Genomic DNA, 17379 nt, shown 5'->3' on the forward strand with positions numbered 1-17379 from the left:
CCCCAGCATCCCGGTCTCTGTGGGCGTGGGGACTGCCCCCCTGCAGCCTCCCTCCCCCCCCCACGGCCTCACCCGCCCCTTCTCTTGAAGGCTCCCCCTGCCCCGTGGATGTGCTCTTCATCGTGGACAGTTCAGAGAGCTCCAAGATGGGCCTCTTCGACAAACAGAAAGAGCTTGTCAAGGCTCTCAGCGACAGGATTGGCCGGGGGCCGCCGGGCCCCGACCCCCGCGACGTCCGACTGGCCGCCCTGCAGTTCAGCAGCTCCGTCCAGATCGAGCAGCCCTTCGCCTCCTGGAGAGACCTGCCGAGCTTCCAGCGGGGGATCGGCTCGATGGCCCTCATGGGCCAGGGCACCTTCTCCTACTATGCCATCTCCAACGCCTCGCGCCTCTTCCAGCAGGAAGGCCGCCCAGGGGGCGCGCAGGCAGCTGTGCTCATGACCGACGGCAGCGACCACCCCCGGAGCCCCGACGTCCGGGGCGTTTCCGAGGCTGCCCGGAGCCTGGGCGTCTCCCTGGTCCCCGTGGGCCTCTCGCGGGCGGCTGACGCAGCCAAGCTCCGGCTGATCTCGGGCGAGTCCCCTGGCCGGCCCCTCCCACTGCTGAGCGACCCCGACGTGATTGAGAACGTACAGCAGGAGCTGGTGAGTCCTCCCGCTGGGGCCCGGGCGTCCTGCAGAGGGAAGGAGAGGGTCTCTGACTTGGTCAGAGGTGGGACAGCGGAGGTGACGGCTGAGACACCCAGCCACACCCTTGTGGCTTTCCTAGAGGTGATGGCTTAGACGGTGCTCCAGGGACACCCAGTCTGTGCTCCCTGATGGCTTTCCCAGAGGTAACAGCACAGATGGTGCTCCAGGGACGCCCAGTCCGTGCTCCCTGGTGGCTTTCCTGGAGGTAACAGCATAGATGGTGCTCCGGGGACGCCCAGTCCATGCTCCCTGGTTGCTTTCCTGGAAGTAACGGCATAGATGGTGCTGCAGGGACACCCAGTCTGTGCTCCCTGGTGGCTTTCCTGGAAGTAACGGCATAGATGGTGCTCCAGGGACGCCCAGTCCGTGCTCCCTGGTGGCTTTCCTGGAGGTAACAGCATAGATGGTGCTCCGGGGACGCCCAGTCCATGCTCCCTGGTTGCTTTCCTGGAAGTAACGGCATAGATGGTGCTCCAGGGACGCCCAGTCTATGCTCCCTTGTGGCTTTCCTAGAGGTGATGGCTTAGACGGTGCTCCAGGGACACCCAGTCTGTGCTCCCTGATGGCTTTCCCAGAGGTAACAGCACAGATGGTGCTCCAGGGACGCCCAGTCCGTGCTCCCTGGTGGCTTTCCTGGAGGTAACAGCATAGATGGTGCTCCGGGGACGCCCAGTCCATGCTCCCTGGTTGCTTTCCTGGAAGTAACGGCATAGATGGTGCTGCAGGGACACCCAGTCTGTGCTCCCTGGTGGCTTTCCTGGAGGTAACGGCACAGATGGTGCTCCAGGGACGCCCAGTCCATGCTCCCTTGTGGCTTTCCTAGAGGTGATGGCTTAGACGGTGCTCCAGGGACGCCCAGTCTGTGCTCCCTGGTGGCTTTCCCGGAGGTAACAGCACAGATGGTGCTCCAGGGACGCCCAGTCTGTGCTCCCTGGTGGCTTTCCTGGAGGTGACAGAGCCTTAGACAGGGGACGCCCCAGTCTGTGCTCCCTGGAACCTTTCCTGGCTGAGCATCCCCAGGACTGTCAGAGGCAGGAAAGGTCACTTCCTACCCCTCTGTGTCCCCAGACCAAGGCTCCCCTCCTTGGATGAGGGCGGCAGCTGCTTATCCTCAGAACCTGGCTCCCTTCCTGCCTCCTAATGAGTGCTCACAAAGAACACTGCTCCCTTTAGTCCCTGCTAGCATCCACTTGACCTTTGGGCAGGAATGACACTAAGGCAACTTGTGGCCCACTGTGGCTTTCTGGTCTTCCTCTGCTCTGCCCTGACCACGTTTTTGGAACTCTGGGCTCCTCTCCATAGCTTGCCATGATGGCACTCCACAGTGGGGGGTTAATTCCCCCTGGAGTTCCCTCCCTGTGCTTTGGGCTTGCCTAAATCAGCAGCCCTTGCACCATAGCCAGCAGTCTGTCTGTCTGTCCCCGTGTCCCCAGGTGCCCGTCGGGTGCCTTCTGTCGCCTCCACTCAGCTGGGCCCCCTCCTGCTCGTGCTGTGACTCCCTTCCCAAGTGTTGTTGTTGTTGTTGTTGTTTTAATAAAGCTTTTAATTTTCTAAATCCCTGCAAGGACAATGTCCCACGACCCCCTCCCCCCAAACCTTGTGCTCAGTTTTTTCTCCCCGTTTCCCCCCTCCCTTAGACAGCAAGTGATCCAACGGAGGTGAAACGTGCAGTTCCTCTATACACATTTTTACAATTATCGTGCTGCACGAACAAAATCAGACCAAAAGGGGAAAACGAAGGGGGACGCGGGGAAACAAAGGGGGATGCAGGGAAACGAAGGGGGACACGGGGAAATGAGGGAAAGGCGAAAGCGCTCTCTCCCCTCAGCCCGACCGCCCATGTGGGGGCAGCGGGCTCCCCCAGCCCCTGACTCAGCTCACAGGGGCCGTCCCAGCTGATCCCCACAGACCCACGGTTCTTGGCCTGGGAACCTGTGGAGCTGAATCCTTGGGCCCCTCAGCCGGCCGGCTTCCCACTGGACTCCTGGTTGTGAGCTGCCTGAGATGACCCCTTTGTGTCACCCCTACCCAGGGAATGCTGGGAACGTTTGCCACAGACACATCATAAAGCCTGGTCTCCCTCACGGTTTCTCCATGACTTTCTCAAGTCTAGACGAGGAACCAAACAGAAAAATCCAGGCCAGATTCTTAGCTGATTTCTGGGGGTAAATGCTCTCCCGCAAATGGAGACAGCCGGCCCCTCTCAGCCTTGGAGGCTGCCTCGGCCCCCGTGGTCAGGCTGCCCCTCTGGGCTCCCCTTGGCCTCAGCCCGCCCCTCCCTCCGCCCCTCATCTCAGTCTGTCCTGGGTCACACCTGGAGGCATCCGGGAAGAAGGCACCTCCCCCAGGGGGCTCCGGCTGGGCTTTGCCCGCTCTGTGGGCTCTGCCTGGCACCAGGTTCTGGTCGGGTTTGGACAGGGAAGCCGATGAGTTTGTGTCCCCTCCGTCCCCGCCGTCCTTGCCCCCTGGAGCCTCTGTCCACCCTAACCCGGCTCTTGGCTCCCACCTTCCCCTGAGTATGTGGCTTGTGATCCTGGCCTGAGTCCCGGACAGCACGGAGCCTCCGTCCACAGGGGCAGGGGGGCAGAACTCGGAAACCTGCGGCGCCATTGCCCGGAATCACGTGGTTCCTCTTCTTTTTCTTTCCAGGAAGCCCTTTTTGATGAGAAGGTGAGCATGACCTCCCTGCCTCCCCTGTCTCCCCCTGGCACACTGCCACTGCTCCCTGGCACTGCCCATTGGGCGGCCCCCAGGAAGGGCTTCCTCTGACCCAGAAAAGCTCCCAGACAGAGCATGGTACCCTCTGCTGAGGAGGAAAGAGGGCAAAGGGAGGGTTTGGGGCCCCAGCGGGGCCATGGGCAGCCAGGCACGCCCTCGTGCTCACAGACACTCCCGGCCCAGTCTGGGTCCAGCTTCTCCCAAGCCCCCGGGCACAGGGATAGGGGGCCACAATCTCAGCCCCCAGAGCCAGGCACAGAGGGCAGCCCCAGCCCGCACCCGTTCCCATGGCCACGTCCCCAGAGCATTGGGGAAGGCCGGGACCACACACATGGGCACACGCGCACACACATACACGTGGGCACACACGAGCACAGGACGCGCTTTGAGCTCTGCCAGTTCTGCCCAGGGGCCGTGAGTGACCCTCGGGTCCCAACTTGCGCCTTCCTGTTTCAGTGCAGCCAGAAGGCCTGCGAGTGCGAGAAGGGGGATCCCGGGGAGCCGGGAGCTCCGGTGAGTGTCCCCCTGGGTCAGGGAGGGGGCAGTGCCAGATCCGAAGTCCGGAAGCTGGCCTTGGGCCCAGCCCCCACTGACCCCAAACGGGAGCCTCCTCTCAGCTCCGGGAAGTGACAGGGAGGGGCAAGACGGTTCCTCACCCCCCCAGCCCCGCCCCCGCTTGGCTTTGGCTTTGGGGATTGGGGATGGAGGACAGAGCCCTGAGGGCTAGGACACCCCCGGGCTAGTCCATGGGGGGTGTCTGAGGGGGGGAGCCCAGCCGCAGAGAACTCTGGGTCCCTCCCTCCCTCCCTCCCCACCCACTCAGCTCCCAGGTTAGCCTGGGTCCCGACCCCTGGAGAGCATCTTCAGCCCCCGGAGGGGCCCGTCCTCCCGGCCCGGTCATTAAATATACAGGCCCCAAACATCCCGGCTCGGGTGAGAACGAGTCTTGCACCAGTGGGCGCCGGGGCCCTGCTCCTAGTCCTGCGTCTCCCTCACAGGGTGCTCATGGCTATCCGGGCAGCAAAGGAGAGCAGGGGCCCAAAGGGCAGCCGGTGAGTGCCTTCTGATCCGTCCCTGTCCCCCCCCCCTTCCAAAGGCCCAGCACAAAAGGAGCCCTCCTTCCCATGCTGACCCCCAGCCCCGGGGAGAGCCCTGGCCCCTGCCCCAGTCAGAGACATGGGCCCTCCGACATCTCCTGGCAGACCCTGCCCCGGGAGCCAGGAAGGTCATGGAGCTGCCCGTCTGCTGCCAACTAAGGCCGGGCTCTCCCGGTTCTCCTTGTGCTGACTGGGCGAGAGCTTTTCCAGGGGCGGTTGGGCTCCTGTCCCCCAGAGCACACTGGGAATGCTCAGGCTTCTCCTTCTCCCACTGGGAGGCCGCCACCTGACCAGGATGCGCACTCCTGCAGGCACGTGCACAGCCCACAGGGCACTGTGGGCACCATGGGGTGCCCTGGGGCACTGTGGGCATGTGTGGGTGCCGTGGGGTACCTGCAGGCCCCCAAATGTCCCAAGCTTATGCACCCCTGCCTCTGGGTCCTTGAGGACCTCTGAGAAGCATGGTGGCAGGCCACAGAGGGGCTCAGGCCAGGGGGCCCTGACTCATGCAGACATGCTGTGGGGCTCAGGTCACCAGAGGCTTTTCCTGGGCTCGGCCCCTCTGGGGGTGCCCGGCTGGCTCTCCTCACAAAGTCAAGGCCGAGGCTGGTGGGCGGCTCCTGCCCTTCCCCGCGGGCTGCCTGGCTCCCGGGCTGGCTCCCCTGAGGGGCCGAAGCTGGTCTTGCTACAGGAGTGGGGGGAGGGCCAGGAGTTCTGGTCCACCTCCCCTCTGACCCTGCTCTTTGTGTGACAGGGGGATGCCCAGAAAGGGGAGCCCGGAGACAAAGGCCCCGAGGTAAGAGCTGGCAGGTTGTCCTGGGGCTCCCGAGCTAGAGGGTCACCCTGGGCAGGGCCTGGGGCTGGGGGGCCTGGGAGAGCCGGCCCCTTTCTTTGTGCACAAGACCCCGCCCCCCCAGGCCACTTGGCCCATTTACCGCCCCTGGCCTGGGAGAGGGTGGCCGTGGCCTCCCACTGACCCGCTCCCTCCCCGTTCTTCCGCAGGGAGATCCTGGCTACAAAGGGGACAAGGTAAGGGGCTGAGGCGAGCAAGAAACTTGGGAGCAGAAGGTCTGTGACCCAGCGAAGGTCTGTGCTGGGAGGAGGAGCTGGAGGGGCTCGGGGCTGGGGGGGTGGTGGCTGGGGCAGCCTTGCACCCCCCCCAGGCTGTCTGAGGATTCCCCTCTTGTGGCCAAGCTGGGGGGGCCCTGCGCCCGTCGCCCGCTCGTCTTCTCCTTGGGGCCAGGATGGGAACGTGGGGCCCCCGGCGCCGGGGACCCGAGAAAGAGCTTCCCCCGAACCTCCGGGTGCTCCCGCTGCCTGCGGGCGGCAGCCCTCCCCCCCCTGAGCCGGGCCGTTTTATGTTCCAGGGGGAGCGAGGAGAGTGCGGCACGCCAGGGACAAAAGGAGACAAGGTAAGCCAAGTCGGAGCCATAGGGCGGCTGGGGCCGCGTGGCCAGGGGACTCTCAGATGGGAAGCATGGGGGCTCCATTTTGCTGGGCCCAGCCGCGTCCCCGTGCTCCCCGGCCGCGTCCCCGTGCTCCCCGGCCGCGTCCCCATGCTCCTGGGCCGCATCCTAGTACCCCCAGGCTGCATCCCCGTGCTGCATCCCAGTGCTCCAGGGCCAGGGGGACAGAAAGCCCCGCCCTGAGGGCACCAGGGCTGAGTGGAGTGAGCGCTGACTCAGAGGGCCCTGATGCCAGAGGGGAGGGCGACTGGGGGCCCACAAAGTGGCCAGGTTGTGGCCCCCCCAGCACCCACCCCCCTCACCTTGTGGCCTCTTCTTGCTCCCTAGGGACCACCAGGCCTCCACGGCCCCAAGGGCCCCCGGGGAACTCAGGTACGAGGGCCACTGGGACCCACCAGCTCAGAGACCAGCGGACGCTCATTCCTGGGGAGGGGGGCTGCCTTTGGGCCAATCATGCCGTCTGAGGGCGCGAGCTGGCAGCTGCGGGGCTGCCCCCTGGTCCCTGTCCCTCGTGGAGCCGTGCCCCGGGGGAACCTCCGGCTGTCAGGCTGAGGCCCAGGAGCCCCCCAGCCCCAGGAGGGCCCAGCAAGCCCTCGGAGCTGGGCCCCTGCCCCATAGCTAAGGGCCCCGAGGGCTCCTCAGGCCCCGTGTGACCTGCCCGTTCCCCATTTTTCCACTGGCCAGGGCATCGGAGGCCCGCCGGGAGAACCGGGACCCAGAGGCTTTCAAGGCAACAAGGTAATACCGGCCCCTCCCGAGGGGGGATGGGGCCGCCAGCACTGTGCCTGAGGGTCCGAGGCCCAGTGCCCTGCCCCCGAGGCTGGCCGGGCCCATGCCCTCAGCCCTGTGGGGGAGGGGCACCTGTGCAGGGGAGGGGCGGCTTGGGCACTGGCAGGCACTTGGGCACTCCTCCTGCCCATGGTCACAGCCCTACTTTGTAAGGAGGGAACGGAGCTCCCCCTGCCCCCGCTGGGCCATGGCTGCTCCCCTACAGACAGGGGTGTGAGGAAGATGGGGCTGGGCCAGGGCGGGTTCTGTTCGGGACCTGCTGGGCTCAGATGGACTCTGGGAATCTCTTCTGAGGTGCCGGGGGCGGGAGCAGTGGCTGATGGGGAAAGGAGAGAGATTAGGACCAGACAGAGCCAAGAAACCCCTGGGAGCCCAGGAGACCCCAGAGATCCCATTCAGAGGTCGGAGAGCCCAGGGTCAGGCCTCCAGCTGCCCTCAAAGGTCAGGTGTCTGATGCCAGCCCAGGCCCTGGCTCTCTCAAGGCAGAGCCAAGTGCCCTCTCCACCGCACCGCCCGGCTGCCTGCAGGAAGCTGAGAGAGGCCCCCCGCTCCGAAACTCCCATATTCCTGGCGCAGGGGGCTGCAGAACCGGCAAGGCAGGAAGGGGGCGCACCCTCAGTCCGGGCCCTGGTGCGCTGGCAGTGCCCGGCAGGGACGAGGGGAGGGTCTGCAGAAGGACCCGTCCAGCAGTTTTCCTGGAGGCCACAGAGGCCCTGCCTCCTCCCTGCCTCCTCCCAGCCTCTTCCCAGCCTCCCGTGCCCAGAGGGTTTGGAAAGGAAAGAGCGGTGCCCTCTGGACGTGGCCCAGTCCAGACGCTGCATTTGGAGGCGTGGAGACGGCCCCTGGTCTCGGGAAGGGCCTCCTTGTGTGGTTTCAGCATTTGTCTAAACACCGGAGGAAATAAGGCTACTCCCGCAGGCCTGAGAGGGGCCCAGGGCCTTCCTGATGCCCGAGGCCCGGGCCTGGCCTGGAGCCGTTCGGGTCCTTCCCGGAGCCACGAGTGGCCCTTTCAGAGCCCGGCGCTGCCGTCCCTCCTGCGGCTGTGGGCACTCTCCGGATGCGAGGAGGCCAGAAGGAGCGGGAGGCAAGTGCAGGAGAACGTGAGCCGGCCCCGCTGCGGGCTCTCCCGGCACAAGCAGCTGCACATGTGGAAGGGCCCTGAGCGGGCTGGGGGCCCGAGGAGCCCCACCTGGGCCTGCCTCCCTCCCTCCCTCCCTCTGAGTGAGTTCTTCCAGCCTGGAGCTCCTGAAGCCTGCGTGGGCCGGGAAGGCCATGGGAGCTGGGAGAATCAGAGGTGTTTGTCTTGGCCGGTTACCCTTCTGATGGGGGGCATTCAGGTGCCAGCCCCCCGTGCCAGGGCATTCAGAGGGTGTAGGTGCCAGCCCCCATGCCGGGGCATTCAGAGGGCATAGGTGCCAGCCCCGTGCTGGGGCATTCAGAGGGCATAGGTGCCATCCCCCCGTGCCAGGGCATTCAGAGGGTGTAGGTGCCAGCCCCCATGCCAGGGCATTCAGAGAGCGTAGGTGCCAGCCCCATGCCGGGGCATTCAGAGGGCATAGGTGCCAGCCCTCCTGTGCCAGGGCATTTGGGGGACATGGCTGCATCTGCAGCTCCTGGAGCCTTCCTAAATGGCCGAGGTCCCAATGCTGGCATAGGAGGCGGCCTCTGTGTGCCGTGGGGAGGTTCTGGGTAACGGGCCAAGAGTTGGCGCTCTGCGGCAGCGCGCTCGATCCACAACTATCCTGGGAAGGGGAGTGTGGCCGGCTCTCCAGCCCCAGGTGTTTGGTCGCTCGCCCAGGGGCCCGGTCCCCTCTCTGGAGGTCACAGAGGACCTCCGGGTCCTGGGCCGGGCTCCCCCTGGAGCACGCCGGCTCTTGCCCCGCGCCTGCCAGACTCAGCGGCCTCTGCCCGTGGCCCCGGACGTCAGCGGCCCTAGATGGGGCCACTTTGGGTCTCCCGGGAAAAGCGGCTCGAGAAAGCGCCCCCTTGCTCCTTCATTCCAAAGAGCCTTGGGATCCCAGAGGGCGAGCGGTGGGGCCAGGGCCCGAAGCTCTCAATCAGGGAAGGTGGAACTTGAATCTTGCCCCAGCGCTTACTTGTGACCCTGGAGCCTCAGGTCCCGCCTGTAGGAGGGGGCGCTCCCGCGTGTCCGGCGCCTCCGGCACCTGCTTGTATCTTCCTTAGTACAAGTCGCTCCGTCCTTGGCTCTTTCCCTCTTCTGCCCCTTGGAGATCTACCGGAGGGAAGGAGCTCCTCCCCCAGCCCCGGGAGCCCCTGTCTCTCCCCGGACGGCCCGAGTTCTGAGGTGGTCATTGGGAACGGGGGCTTCCTGTCTCCTGGTCAAGCGGCCTCTGGTGCTTGGAGAGAGGCCATTGCCCAGCACGGGTGCCTCCCCCTCCGCCAGATAAAGAGAAGGAGTCCCTGGGCGCGGTTTTGCACTCGGAGCCCGGGGCAGCCCCTGCCCCAGGACTCTCCTTGGCTGAGTGGGGCCAGGACTCGCCCCCTCCTCAAATGAGCCACATCCCACCACGTGCCCGCCATGGGATGCAGACTCACGGCCGTTGGAGATGCTTCCTCTGGCTGGCTCCTCCTTCACCGCGAGTGCACCCCCTGTCCTCACCCAGACAAGTCCTCTGTGGCCCCTCCCTGGCGGGGGCCTCGGCACAGCCCATGACTCATCTCAGCTCCGGGAGAGCCGAGAAAGCGGAACCTTGGCAAGTGTCAGCCGGCACCTGGAATCGCTTTGGCGGCGAGGGGTGGCCAGGGTGCGGGAGGCCCCTCCCCCTGGCCTGGGCACATGTGTGTGCGAGAGGCTTCCGCGCTGACTCACGGGGGGCCCAGAAGCCTGCGCTCTGATGGGAGCCAAGCCAGCCAAGGAGGCTCCTCAGAGCCCGGCACGCCGCTCACCAGGCCCCCGCACGGCCAGGGCAGCAGCCCCAGCCCCAGAGAGCCCGGGACAGCTCGGAGGTGTTGGGGGGAAGCTCTGGGTAAGGAGGCCCGGGCCCTGCAGCCTCTGCTGGGGAAGCACGAGCGGGTCCCCAGTTTGTGGGCACACAGAATGGAGCATGTGCTGAGGACAGTTGGTGAACCAGCCTGACTAAACACAGGGTCTGGGCCAGGCTGGTCTGAGCTGGGCTGGCCTGGACCAGGCTGGGCCGGGTGAGGCTCCGGGCCCCCCTCTCCTCCCTGGCGGCCGTCCTTCTCTCCGTTTCTCCAAGGGCCCGACATGGCTGGGGGGAAGTGCTTCTGGGCCTTGGGTGTCCTTGCCACCATTTGGAAGGTTCCGTCGCCCTCGTGCCTGTCAGTTCTTGTCCCACCGCCTTTGAGCTCCGCAGGAATCGGGTTGGGTCCGGCTGAATCCGTTGGCCAAGCCCCGCTCCATTCCCCTGCACTCAGCCCCTCCCCAGGAAAGGGCTTCCACTCTCTCGAAGGGATTGAGCTGCCCCTCAAAGGGCCCCTGCAGATGCATGGCCACCCAGGGGAGCTTCCTGGGGGTGCACGCCTGGTGAGGGATGGGAGGTTTTGCAGAAGGACCGGCCCTGGCCCCGGCCCCAATGGGCAGCACAGGCGGCCCCCCCCCCCCCCGGCAGCCACAGTCCCACGGGGGAACGTTCCTTCCCACCAGCAGCCCCGGCCCCGCCCAGCTTCTTGGGCCACGCTGCTTGTCACCGGGAGTGTTGGTGTGGAGCTGCCGAGAACGCCAGGCCCCTGACAATGGGCCTTCCCTCCCCTAGCCAGCTCCTCCGCGGGCCTGTAGATTTCCCAGGAGCCTCGGAAAGGGCAGTGGCCACAGATAAGAATCCAGGCTCTTGTTCCTGTTCAGTGGGATTCATGCCCTCACAGGGGCTGTGGCCCTGGGGGGCCTCTGCCTCCCCCACTCCCGCCAGCCTTTCAGGCATCCCAGAGGTTCCCGCCAAGTGCTGGCCACGGACAGCTACGGGTGCCTTCCCCCAGGAGAAATGGGGACTACCCTTTGCCACAGAGGCGGCTTGGTCCTCGTGAGCACGGCGGGAGGAAAGCCCTCTGGAGGTCCCCTTTTCTCAAAGCCAGCCCAGTTGAGCCATCCCAGGGGGCTCTCATGGGGGCTCTCCTAGGGGGCTCTGGGAGGGGGGTCTCCCAGGGGACTCTCAAGGGGGCTCTCTCGGGGGGGTTCCCCCAGGGGACTCCATTTTTTTTTTTGAGTTAAGAAAGGTTCAAGATGTTGTTTCAGAAGAACAGAGCTTCCTGGGCTTGGGCTCAGTCAGTCTTGCAGTGAGAAACCAGAGGATCCCAGGAACTGCGGCTGCGCACTGCTCCCGGGAGGAATTGGCCTAACGTGGCACTCTCTGCTTCTAGGGCGAGCCGGGGCCTCCTGGCCCCTACGGTCCTCCGGGCCCCCCCGGCATCGGCCAGCAGGGGCTCAAGGTAAGGATCCCGGCCGTGGCGGAGCCCAGGTGGGCCCTGGGCCAGGCGCTGCCCTCGGGCACGTTTCGGGGCAGGATGTGCCCCAAAGCCCTTCTCTCCCCAGCCCCGCTGCTGTTTGGGATGTGGCCGCCTCTGGAAAGCCAGTGGGAGTGACCCGGGTCAGGGGCCTGCAGGGCACTCCCGGCCTTCCTGTGAGCCGCTCACCCCTGTGGCTCCCGTGCCCACTCACCCAGCTCAAGCTTGACACTGTTAGCTAATGAGGAGGGCACCACAGGGGTTGGGGCACACAGGGCGGAGCCCAGTGGCACTAAGGAAGGCTCTCAGAGGGGGAAGCCCCCAGCCTGAGTATGCCCCGGCTCTGTGTCCCTGCCTCACGGGCAGCTGGCGCGCCCAGACGGGGGCTGCAGGGCCTGGCGAGAGCGCCGGCGTGTCCCACTCCCCCTTCGTGGCAGGGCCGAGGTGCCCCCTCCAAAGCATGGTCGTGTCTGCTCCAATGCTTCGGAGGGTCCGTCCTGATGGGGACAGTCCCTTCTCTGGCGCAGACGCCCTCCACACCATCCTCCCCACAGTGTCCCGAGTGGCCGCTCCTGTGGTTGGGGCTCCTCTGTGGGAGAGCACCGAGGGGCCTCTGGGGAGCCTGGAGCAGGCGCTTTGGGAGCCTCTGAGGCGGGGTCCGGCCCAGTGCATCCCTGGTCCCGGCAGGCTTCAGACCGACGGCCACGGCCCCTCCCTCCCCCCCACGCCGAGCCCCCACTGCATGCTGGGTGCTTTGGCCACCCCCGCCCCATGTAGCACTCTCCACACCCCCAAAGATGCTTTGGGGGCTTAGCCAGAAATGGCAGCAATCCCTCCATGGCCCCCTTTTTTGTAGGGAGAAAGAGGGCAAGAAGGCCGGACTGGAGCCCCCGGGCCCATCGGCATGGGTGAGCCAGGACAAACGGTAAGTGCCCACGAGTACTGGGACAAGCCGCGGACCCCTGGGACCCCCGGGCAGAGGCGGCAGCAGATGACAGGGCCAGCCAAACTGGGCAATGAGGGGGGCACTGGGGATGGCGGCCAGAGCACCGGGGGCTGTGGGGAGGGTGCCAGGGCCTCCCACCATGAGTCCTTGGGGGCTGGATGTGCCGGGGATCCATCAGAGCTTCAGGACATGGGCGGAGACGCCCAGATGAGACCCTGCCCTCACTTTGCTCCACCGTGGCCCATCACAAAGAACCCCACCATGGGGCATCCCGCTGCAGGGCACCCCAGCATAGGGCACCCCACCACAGGGCACCCCACTGCACAAGCCCCTCGGTAAACACCAGAAGGATACATCTCTCCCTTTCCCCCTTCTTGCTCCCCCCCTCCCATCTCCTCCTTTCTCAGGGTCCCCGGGGTCCTGAAGGAGCCCCAGGAGAGAGGGGCATGCCTGGAGAAGGAGTTCCTGGGCCCAAGGTAACGCCCCAGCCGCACGGGGGCCGGCCGGAGTAAGGAGCAAAAGCGAGAGGGCCAAGGCCTTCGGGTGGACAGCGGCCGGCCACCTGCCCCCAGAGGGCAGCGGAGCACATGGGACGCCTGGCCCAGCTCGGGGAGGGGGGTTTGCAGGCCCGGCTCAGGGAGCCCCCGAGGCAGAAGTCCTTGGGGAGACCCCGTCCTCAGGGTGCAGCTCAAAGGGGCCCCTCCCTGCCTCCCTGGGCACGGGCGGGCTTTTGCGCCAAGGACTGCTCTGACTTAAAGGGGCTGCTTGGGGGGAGCCGGGCGGCCTCAGTGCGGGACCCCTGGGACTGGAAATTCTGGGGCCAGGGGACAGCCTGGAGCAGCATCTTCGGGGGGAGGGCTTAGCCTTGATCTCTAGACCCCCCCAGGGGGATCTTGGGGCTGGAGGCAGTGAAGGGGGCACTGAAAAGGCAGAAGTCCCCTTGTCTCGGCCCACAAAGCACTCCTGTGCCTGGGGGAGACCTGGGGGCCCTACTGTGTGCACCCAGAGGTTGCCCCAAGGACCCTGAGCCCAGGGGAGGGAGGGCAGGGGTCCAGATGGCCTCCTCTAAGCCCGGGGCTGGCCTGGGGGCCCCAGTCTGGGAAAGACATTGTCAGGTCCGGACAAACACCAAGGGGGAGGCTCTGGGGGGGGGGGCTCTCTACCCTCAGCATCAGGGGGCATGTGCCTTCTGGGGGCACTGGGTGTGGAGCCCTGGCAGCTTCCTCCCAGGGAGGGCCCGCCCCCCACAAGCACCGAGCTGGCGTGTCGTCGGCCGCTTTCCACGTCCTGGGCTGCAGGCGCTGACTGCAGTTGTGTTGTTTTCAGGGTGAAAAAGGTTCTGCCGGGCCCAGTGGCCCCCAGGGACTGCAGGGTCTGTCCATCAAAGGGGACAAGGTATGTGCCTGCCCAGGTCACACAGCAAGAAAGCTGCTCTGAGGGAACGCGTGAATGAATGAATCAATGGGGTCATGGGTGCCCTGAGCTGGGCCCCGAGCCGGGCCCTGAGCTGGGCCCCGAGCCGGACACTGAGCAAGACCCTGAGCTGGACACTGAGCCAGACACTGAGCTGGACACTGAGCCGGACACTGAGCTGGACACTGAGCCGGGCCCCAAGCCAAACACTGAACCGGACCCCGAGCTGGCACAAGCCGGTGCTAGGCGGGGCATGCTGGTGTCTGGCTGAGTGCTTCACCCTGGCCCCCCCCCCCCCATGTTGGCTCTGACACCATCCGCTGCCTGGGTCACCGGACTCCCAATAACTTGATGCATCCAGAACTCGGCTCCGGGGCGTCCAGCACCCCCGGGCAGCTCCTTGGGCCCCATAGTCAGGCCTGGTGTCTGGTTGCCCCCAAGCTGAGGGACCGGGGCCCGGTGCCGTGGGGAGCAGCAGCGGCAGTCAGAGGCAGCCCAGGCTCCCGGCTTCACATTCAGGCCCCGTTCTTTCTCCTGGAATGTGACGCTGCAGGATGGACGGGTCCGAATGTTGGCCTAGGCCTTTCCTAGCCGTCCCCGCTGTGACACTCCACGCTTCCCATCCGGGTGTCGGGACCCGGGAGGAGACGTTCTGGGAGCAGACAGGACAGATTGCTGTCCTCTCCCCACAGGGAGACTTGGGACCCGTGGGACCTCAAGGGCTGAGGGGCCGGGTTTGGGGGGGGGGGGGCCCGCTTTTTACCTTCTAGAGAGTCCTTCCGGGGCCCCCGGGGGGGCCCCACCCGGGGCCCGGGGCCGGGGCCGGGGGGCCCCGGGGGCCCCCGGGGGTTCCGGGGTTTTTTTTATCCTGCGGGGTCCAAAGGGGGAAAATTCCCCCGGGTTTTCCAAAATTTTCCTCAAAACCCCGGGCCAAGGGGCCCCCTTTTGGGGGGGTTTTGGGGAAGGGGCAAAACCCAAAAAAATTGGGGAAAGGAAAAAAAGGGGGGGGAAGAAAAGGAAAAAAAAGGAAAAAAAAAAAAAAAAAAAAAAAAAAAAAAAAAAAAAAAAAAAAAAAACCCCCCCCCAAAAAAAAAAAAAAAAAATTTCCCAACCTTTTTTTTTCCCCCCCTTTTCCCCCCCCCCCCCCCCCAAAAACCCCCTTTTTGGGGCCCCCCCCCCCCCCCCCCCCCCCCCCACCCCCCCCCCCCCTTTTTTTTTTTCCCCCCCCCCCCCCCCCCCCCCCTTTTTTTTCCCCCCCCCCCTTTTTTCCCCTTTCCCCCCCTTTCCCCCCCCCCTTTTTTTTTTTTTTTCCCCCCCCCCCCCCCTTTTTCCCCCTTTTTTTTTTTCCTTTTGGGGAAAAAACCCCCTTTTCCCCCCCTTTTCCCCCCTTTTTTTAAAATTTTTCCCCCTTTTCCCCCTTTTTGCTTCCCCCCCCCCCGGGGGGGGAAAAATTTTCCTTTAACCCCTTTGGTTTTTCCCTTTTTCCCCAAAAAAGGGGGGGGGCCCCCCCCCCCCCCTTTTTTTTTTTTGGGGGAAATTTTTTTTTTTGGGGAAAAATTTTTAACCCCTTTTCCCCCCCGGGGGGGCCCCCTTTTTAAAGGGAATTTTTGGGGGCAACCCCGGGGGGGGGAAAAACCCCAAAAAAAACCCCGGGTTTTTAGGTTTTAAAAACCCCCCCTTTTTTTTGGCCCCCCCTTTTTTATTTTTTAAAAAAAAATTTTTCCCCCCGGGCCCCCCCCTTTTTTTCCCCCCCCCCCCCCTTTAAACCCCCCCAAAAAAAAAATTTTTTTTTTCCCCCCCCCCCCCCCCCCTTTTTTCCAAAAAACCCCTTTTTTTTTTGGGGGGGAAAAAAAAGGGGGGGGCCCCCCCAAACCCCCCCCCCGGGGGGAAAAAGGGGAAATTAAATTCCCCCTTTTTTAAAACATTTCCGCTTTTTTTTCCCCCCCCCAAAAACCCGTTTTTTTTTTTGGGGGCCCCCCCCCCCCCAGGGGCCCCCCCAAAAAAAAATTTTTTTTAAAAAAGGGGTTTTTTTTTTTAAAAAAAAAAAAAAAGGGGGAAAAAAAAGTTTCCCTTAAAAAAAAAAATTTTTTTTTTAAAATTTTTTTTTTTCCCCCCAAAAAAATTTTTTTTGGCAACCCAAAGGCCCAATTTCCCCCCCCCCCAAAAAACCCCCCCGGGGCCCCCTTTTTTAAAAAGGGGGGGGGGCCCCCCCCAAAACAAAACCCCCCAAAACCCCGGGGGTTTTTGGGTTTTTAAAAAAAAATTTTTAAAAACCCCCCAAAAAAAAAGGGGGAAAAAACCCCAAAACCCAAAAAAACCCCCCCGGGGCCAACCCCCTAAAACCCTTTTTTTTTTAAAAAAAATTTCCCCCCCTAAAAAACCCCTTTTAAAAGGGGGGCCCTTTTAAAATTTCCGAAAAAAAAAAAAGGGGGGGGGTTTTTTTTTAAACCCCGGGGCCCCCTTTTAAAAGGGGGGGGGCGGGGGGGGGGGGGGGGGGGGGGGGGGGGGGGAGAGGGAGGGAGGGAGGGAAGGGGGGGGGGGGGGGGGGCCCCTTTTGGGGAAGGGGGGGGGCCCTTTTTAAGGTGGGGGGGGTTTTCCCCGGTTTTTCCCCCCGGGGGCGGTTTGGGGGGGGGGGGGGGGGGGGGGCCCCAAGGGTTTTTTTTTGGGGGGGGTTTTTTTTGCCGGGGCAGGGGGGGGGCCCGGGGAAGGGGTTTGGGGGGTTTTCCCAAAGGGGGGGGGGGAAGGGGGGGGGAGGGAAGGGGGGTTTTGGGGGGGCTTTGGGGGGTTTTTAAGGGGGGGGGGGGGGGGGGAGGGGGGGGGGGGGGGGGGTGGGGGGGGTGGGGGGGGGGGGAAGGGGGGGGGGGTGGGGGTTTGGGGGGGGGGGGGGGGGGGGGGGGGGGGGGGGGGGGGGGGGGGGGGGGAAAAAAGGGGGGGGGGGGGGGGGGGGGGGGGTTTTTAGGGAGGGGGGGGGGGGGGGGGAAAGGGAAGGGGGGGGGGGGCCCCCGGGGGGGGGGGGGGGGGTTTTGGGGGGGGAAGGGAAAGGGGCCCCCGGGGGGGGCCCCAAGGGGGGGCCCGGGTTTGGGGGGCCCGGGGGGGCCCGGGGGGGGGGGCCCCCGGGTTTGGGGGGGCCAAAAGGGGGCCTTTCCCCCGGGGGGGGGGAGGGGGGGGGGAGGGGTTGGGCCCGGGGGGCCCGGGGAAAAACCCCGGGGGCCCCCCCGGGGGGGGAGGCCAGGTCCCAGCCTTCCCAGGACTGGACTACAATCCTACGTCCTCCCTTTCCATGTCTACCCCTCCCGGCCCGCGGAATCAGGGGCCGCATGGCCTCCGGGGACCCCCTGCAGAGCTTGGGGACCTTTGTCCAGGAGGGTTTTTGGTTTCCTCCCACTCAGGGCGAGCCCGGCATCATGGGGCCCTTCGGCATGCCCGGGGCATCGCTCCAGGGGCCTCCGGGGCCAAAGGTACAGACGTTCTCCTCTCGCCTTTGGGCCATTGGGGAGAGAGGGGGGGACGAGGCCGGGCAAGGGCTGCTCTTGGCCTCAGGCTCCAGCCCCCGGGCCTCTCTACACCTGGGGGCCTCCCCCCCTGAGAGGCCCTGACTATGGCTGAGACGGAAAGTGGGGCCTTCCCTCCTGAGGGGCCTCCCCGTCCCAGCTCGTGTGGGGGCTCCCGGTCCCGGCTCCGAGGGGCCTCCCCGTCCCAGCCCCGTGGTCCCTCTGGCCATCCCTGAGCCTGACGTACCTCGCCTGGTTCCTGTTCCTCCGAGGCTGGGTCGGCCCCACAGGCCGGGCCGGGCTCTGGGCCTCAGAGCCACAGAGCAGCCTTGTCTGGCGCCCGGACCCCTG

The 17379-nt window shown here is 65.0% G+C and overlaps 1 protein-coding gene across 1 annotated transcript in view; it reads left to right on the plus strand.

Moving 5' to 3' along the window:
- The window catches only part of COL28A1 (collagen type XXVIII alpha 1 chain), a 32453-nt gene that overhangs the window by 478 nt on the left and 14596 nt on the right, over positions 1 to 17379 (plus strand). The window contains exons 2-16 of the mRNA XM_031940288.1: positions 91 to 644; positions 3339 to 3359; positions 3864 to 3920; positions 4406 to 4459; positions 5259 to 5300; positions 5507 to 5533; positions 5872 to 5916; positions 6298 to 6342; positions 6655 to 6708; positions 11095 to 11163; positions 12035 to 12103; positions 12532 to 12600; positions 13451 to 13519; positions 14230 to 14271; positions 16786 to 16995. Of these exons, the coding sequence (XP_031796148.1) occupies positions 91 to 644; positions 3339 to 3359; positions 3864 to 3920; positions 4406 to 4459; positions 5259 to 5300; positions 5507 to 5533; positions 5872 to 5916; positions 6298 to 6342; positions 6655 to 6708; positions 11095 to 11163; positions 12035 to 12103; positions 12532 to 12600; positions 13451 to 13519; positions 14230 to 14271; positions 16786 to 16995 (1427 nt within the window). The remainder of the gene's footprint in view (positions 1 to 90; positions 645 to 3338; positions 3360 to 3863; positions 3921 to 4405; positions 4460 to 5258; positions 5301 to 5506; positions 5534 to 5871; positions 5917 to 6297; positions 6343 to 6654; positions 6709 to 11094; positions 11164 to 12034; positions 12104 to 12531; positions 12601 to 13450; positions 13520 to 14229; positions 14272 to 16785; positions 16996 to 17379) is intronic.

This window comes from Sarcophilus harrisii, chromosome 5 (assembly GCF_902635505.1).
Source record: "Sarcophilus harrisii chromosome 5, mSarHar1.11, whole genome shotgun sequence".
Lineage (NCBI taxonomy): Eukaryota > Metazoa > Chordata > Mammalia > Dasyuromorphia > Dasyuridae > Sarcophilus > Sarcophilus harrisii.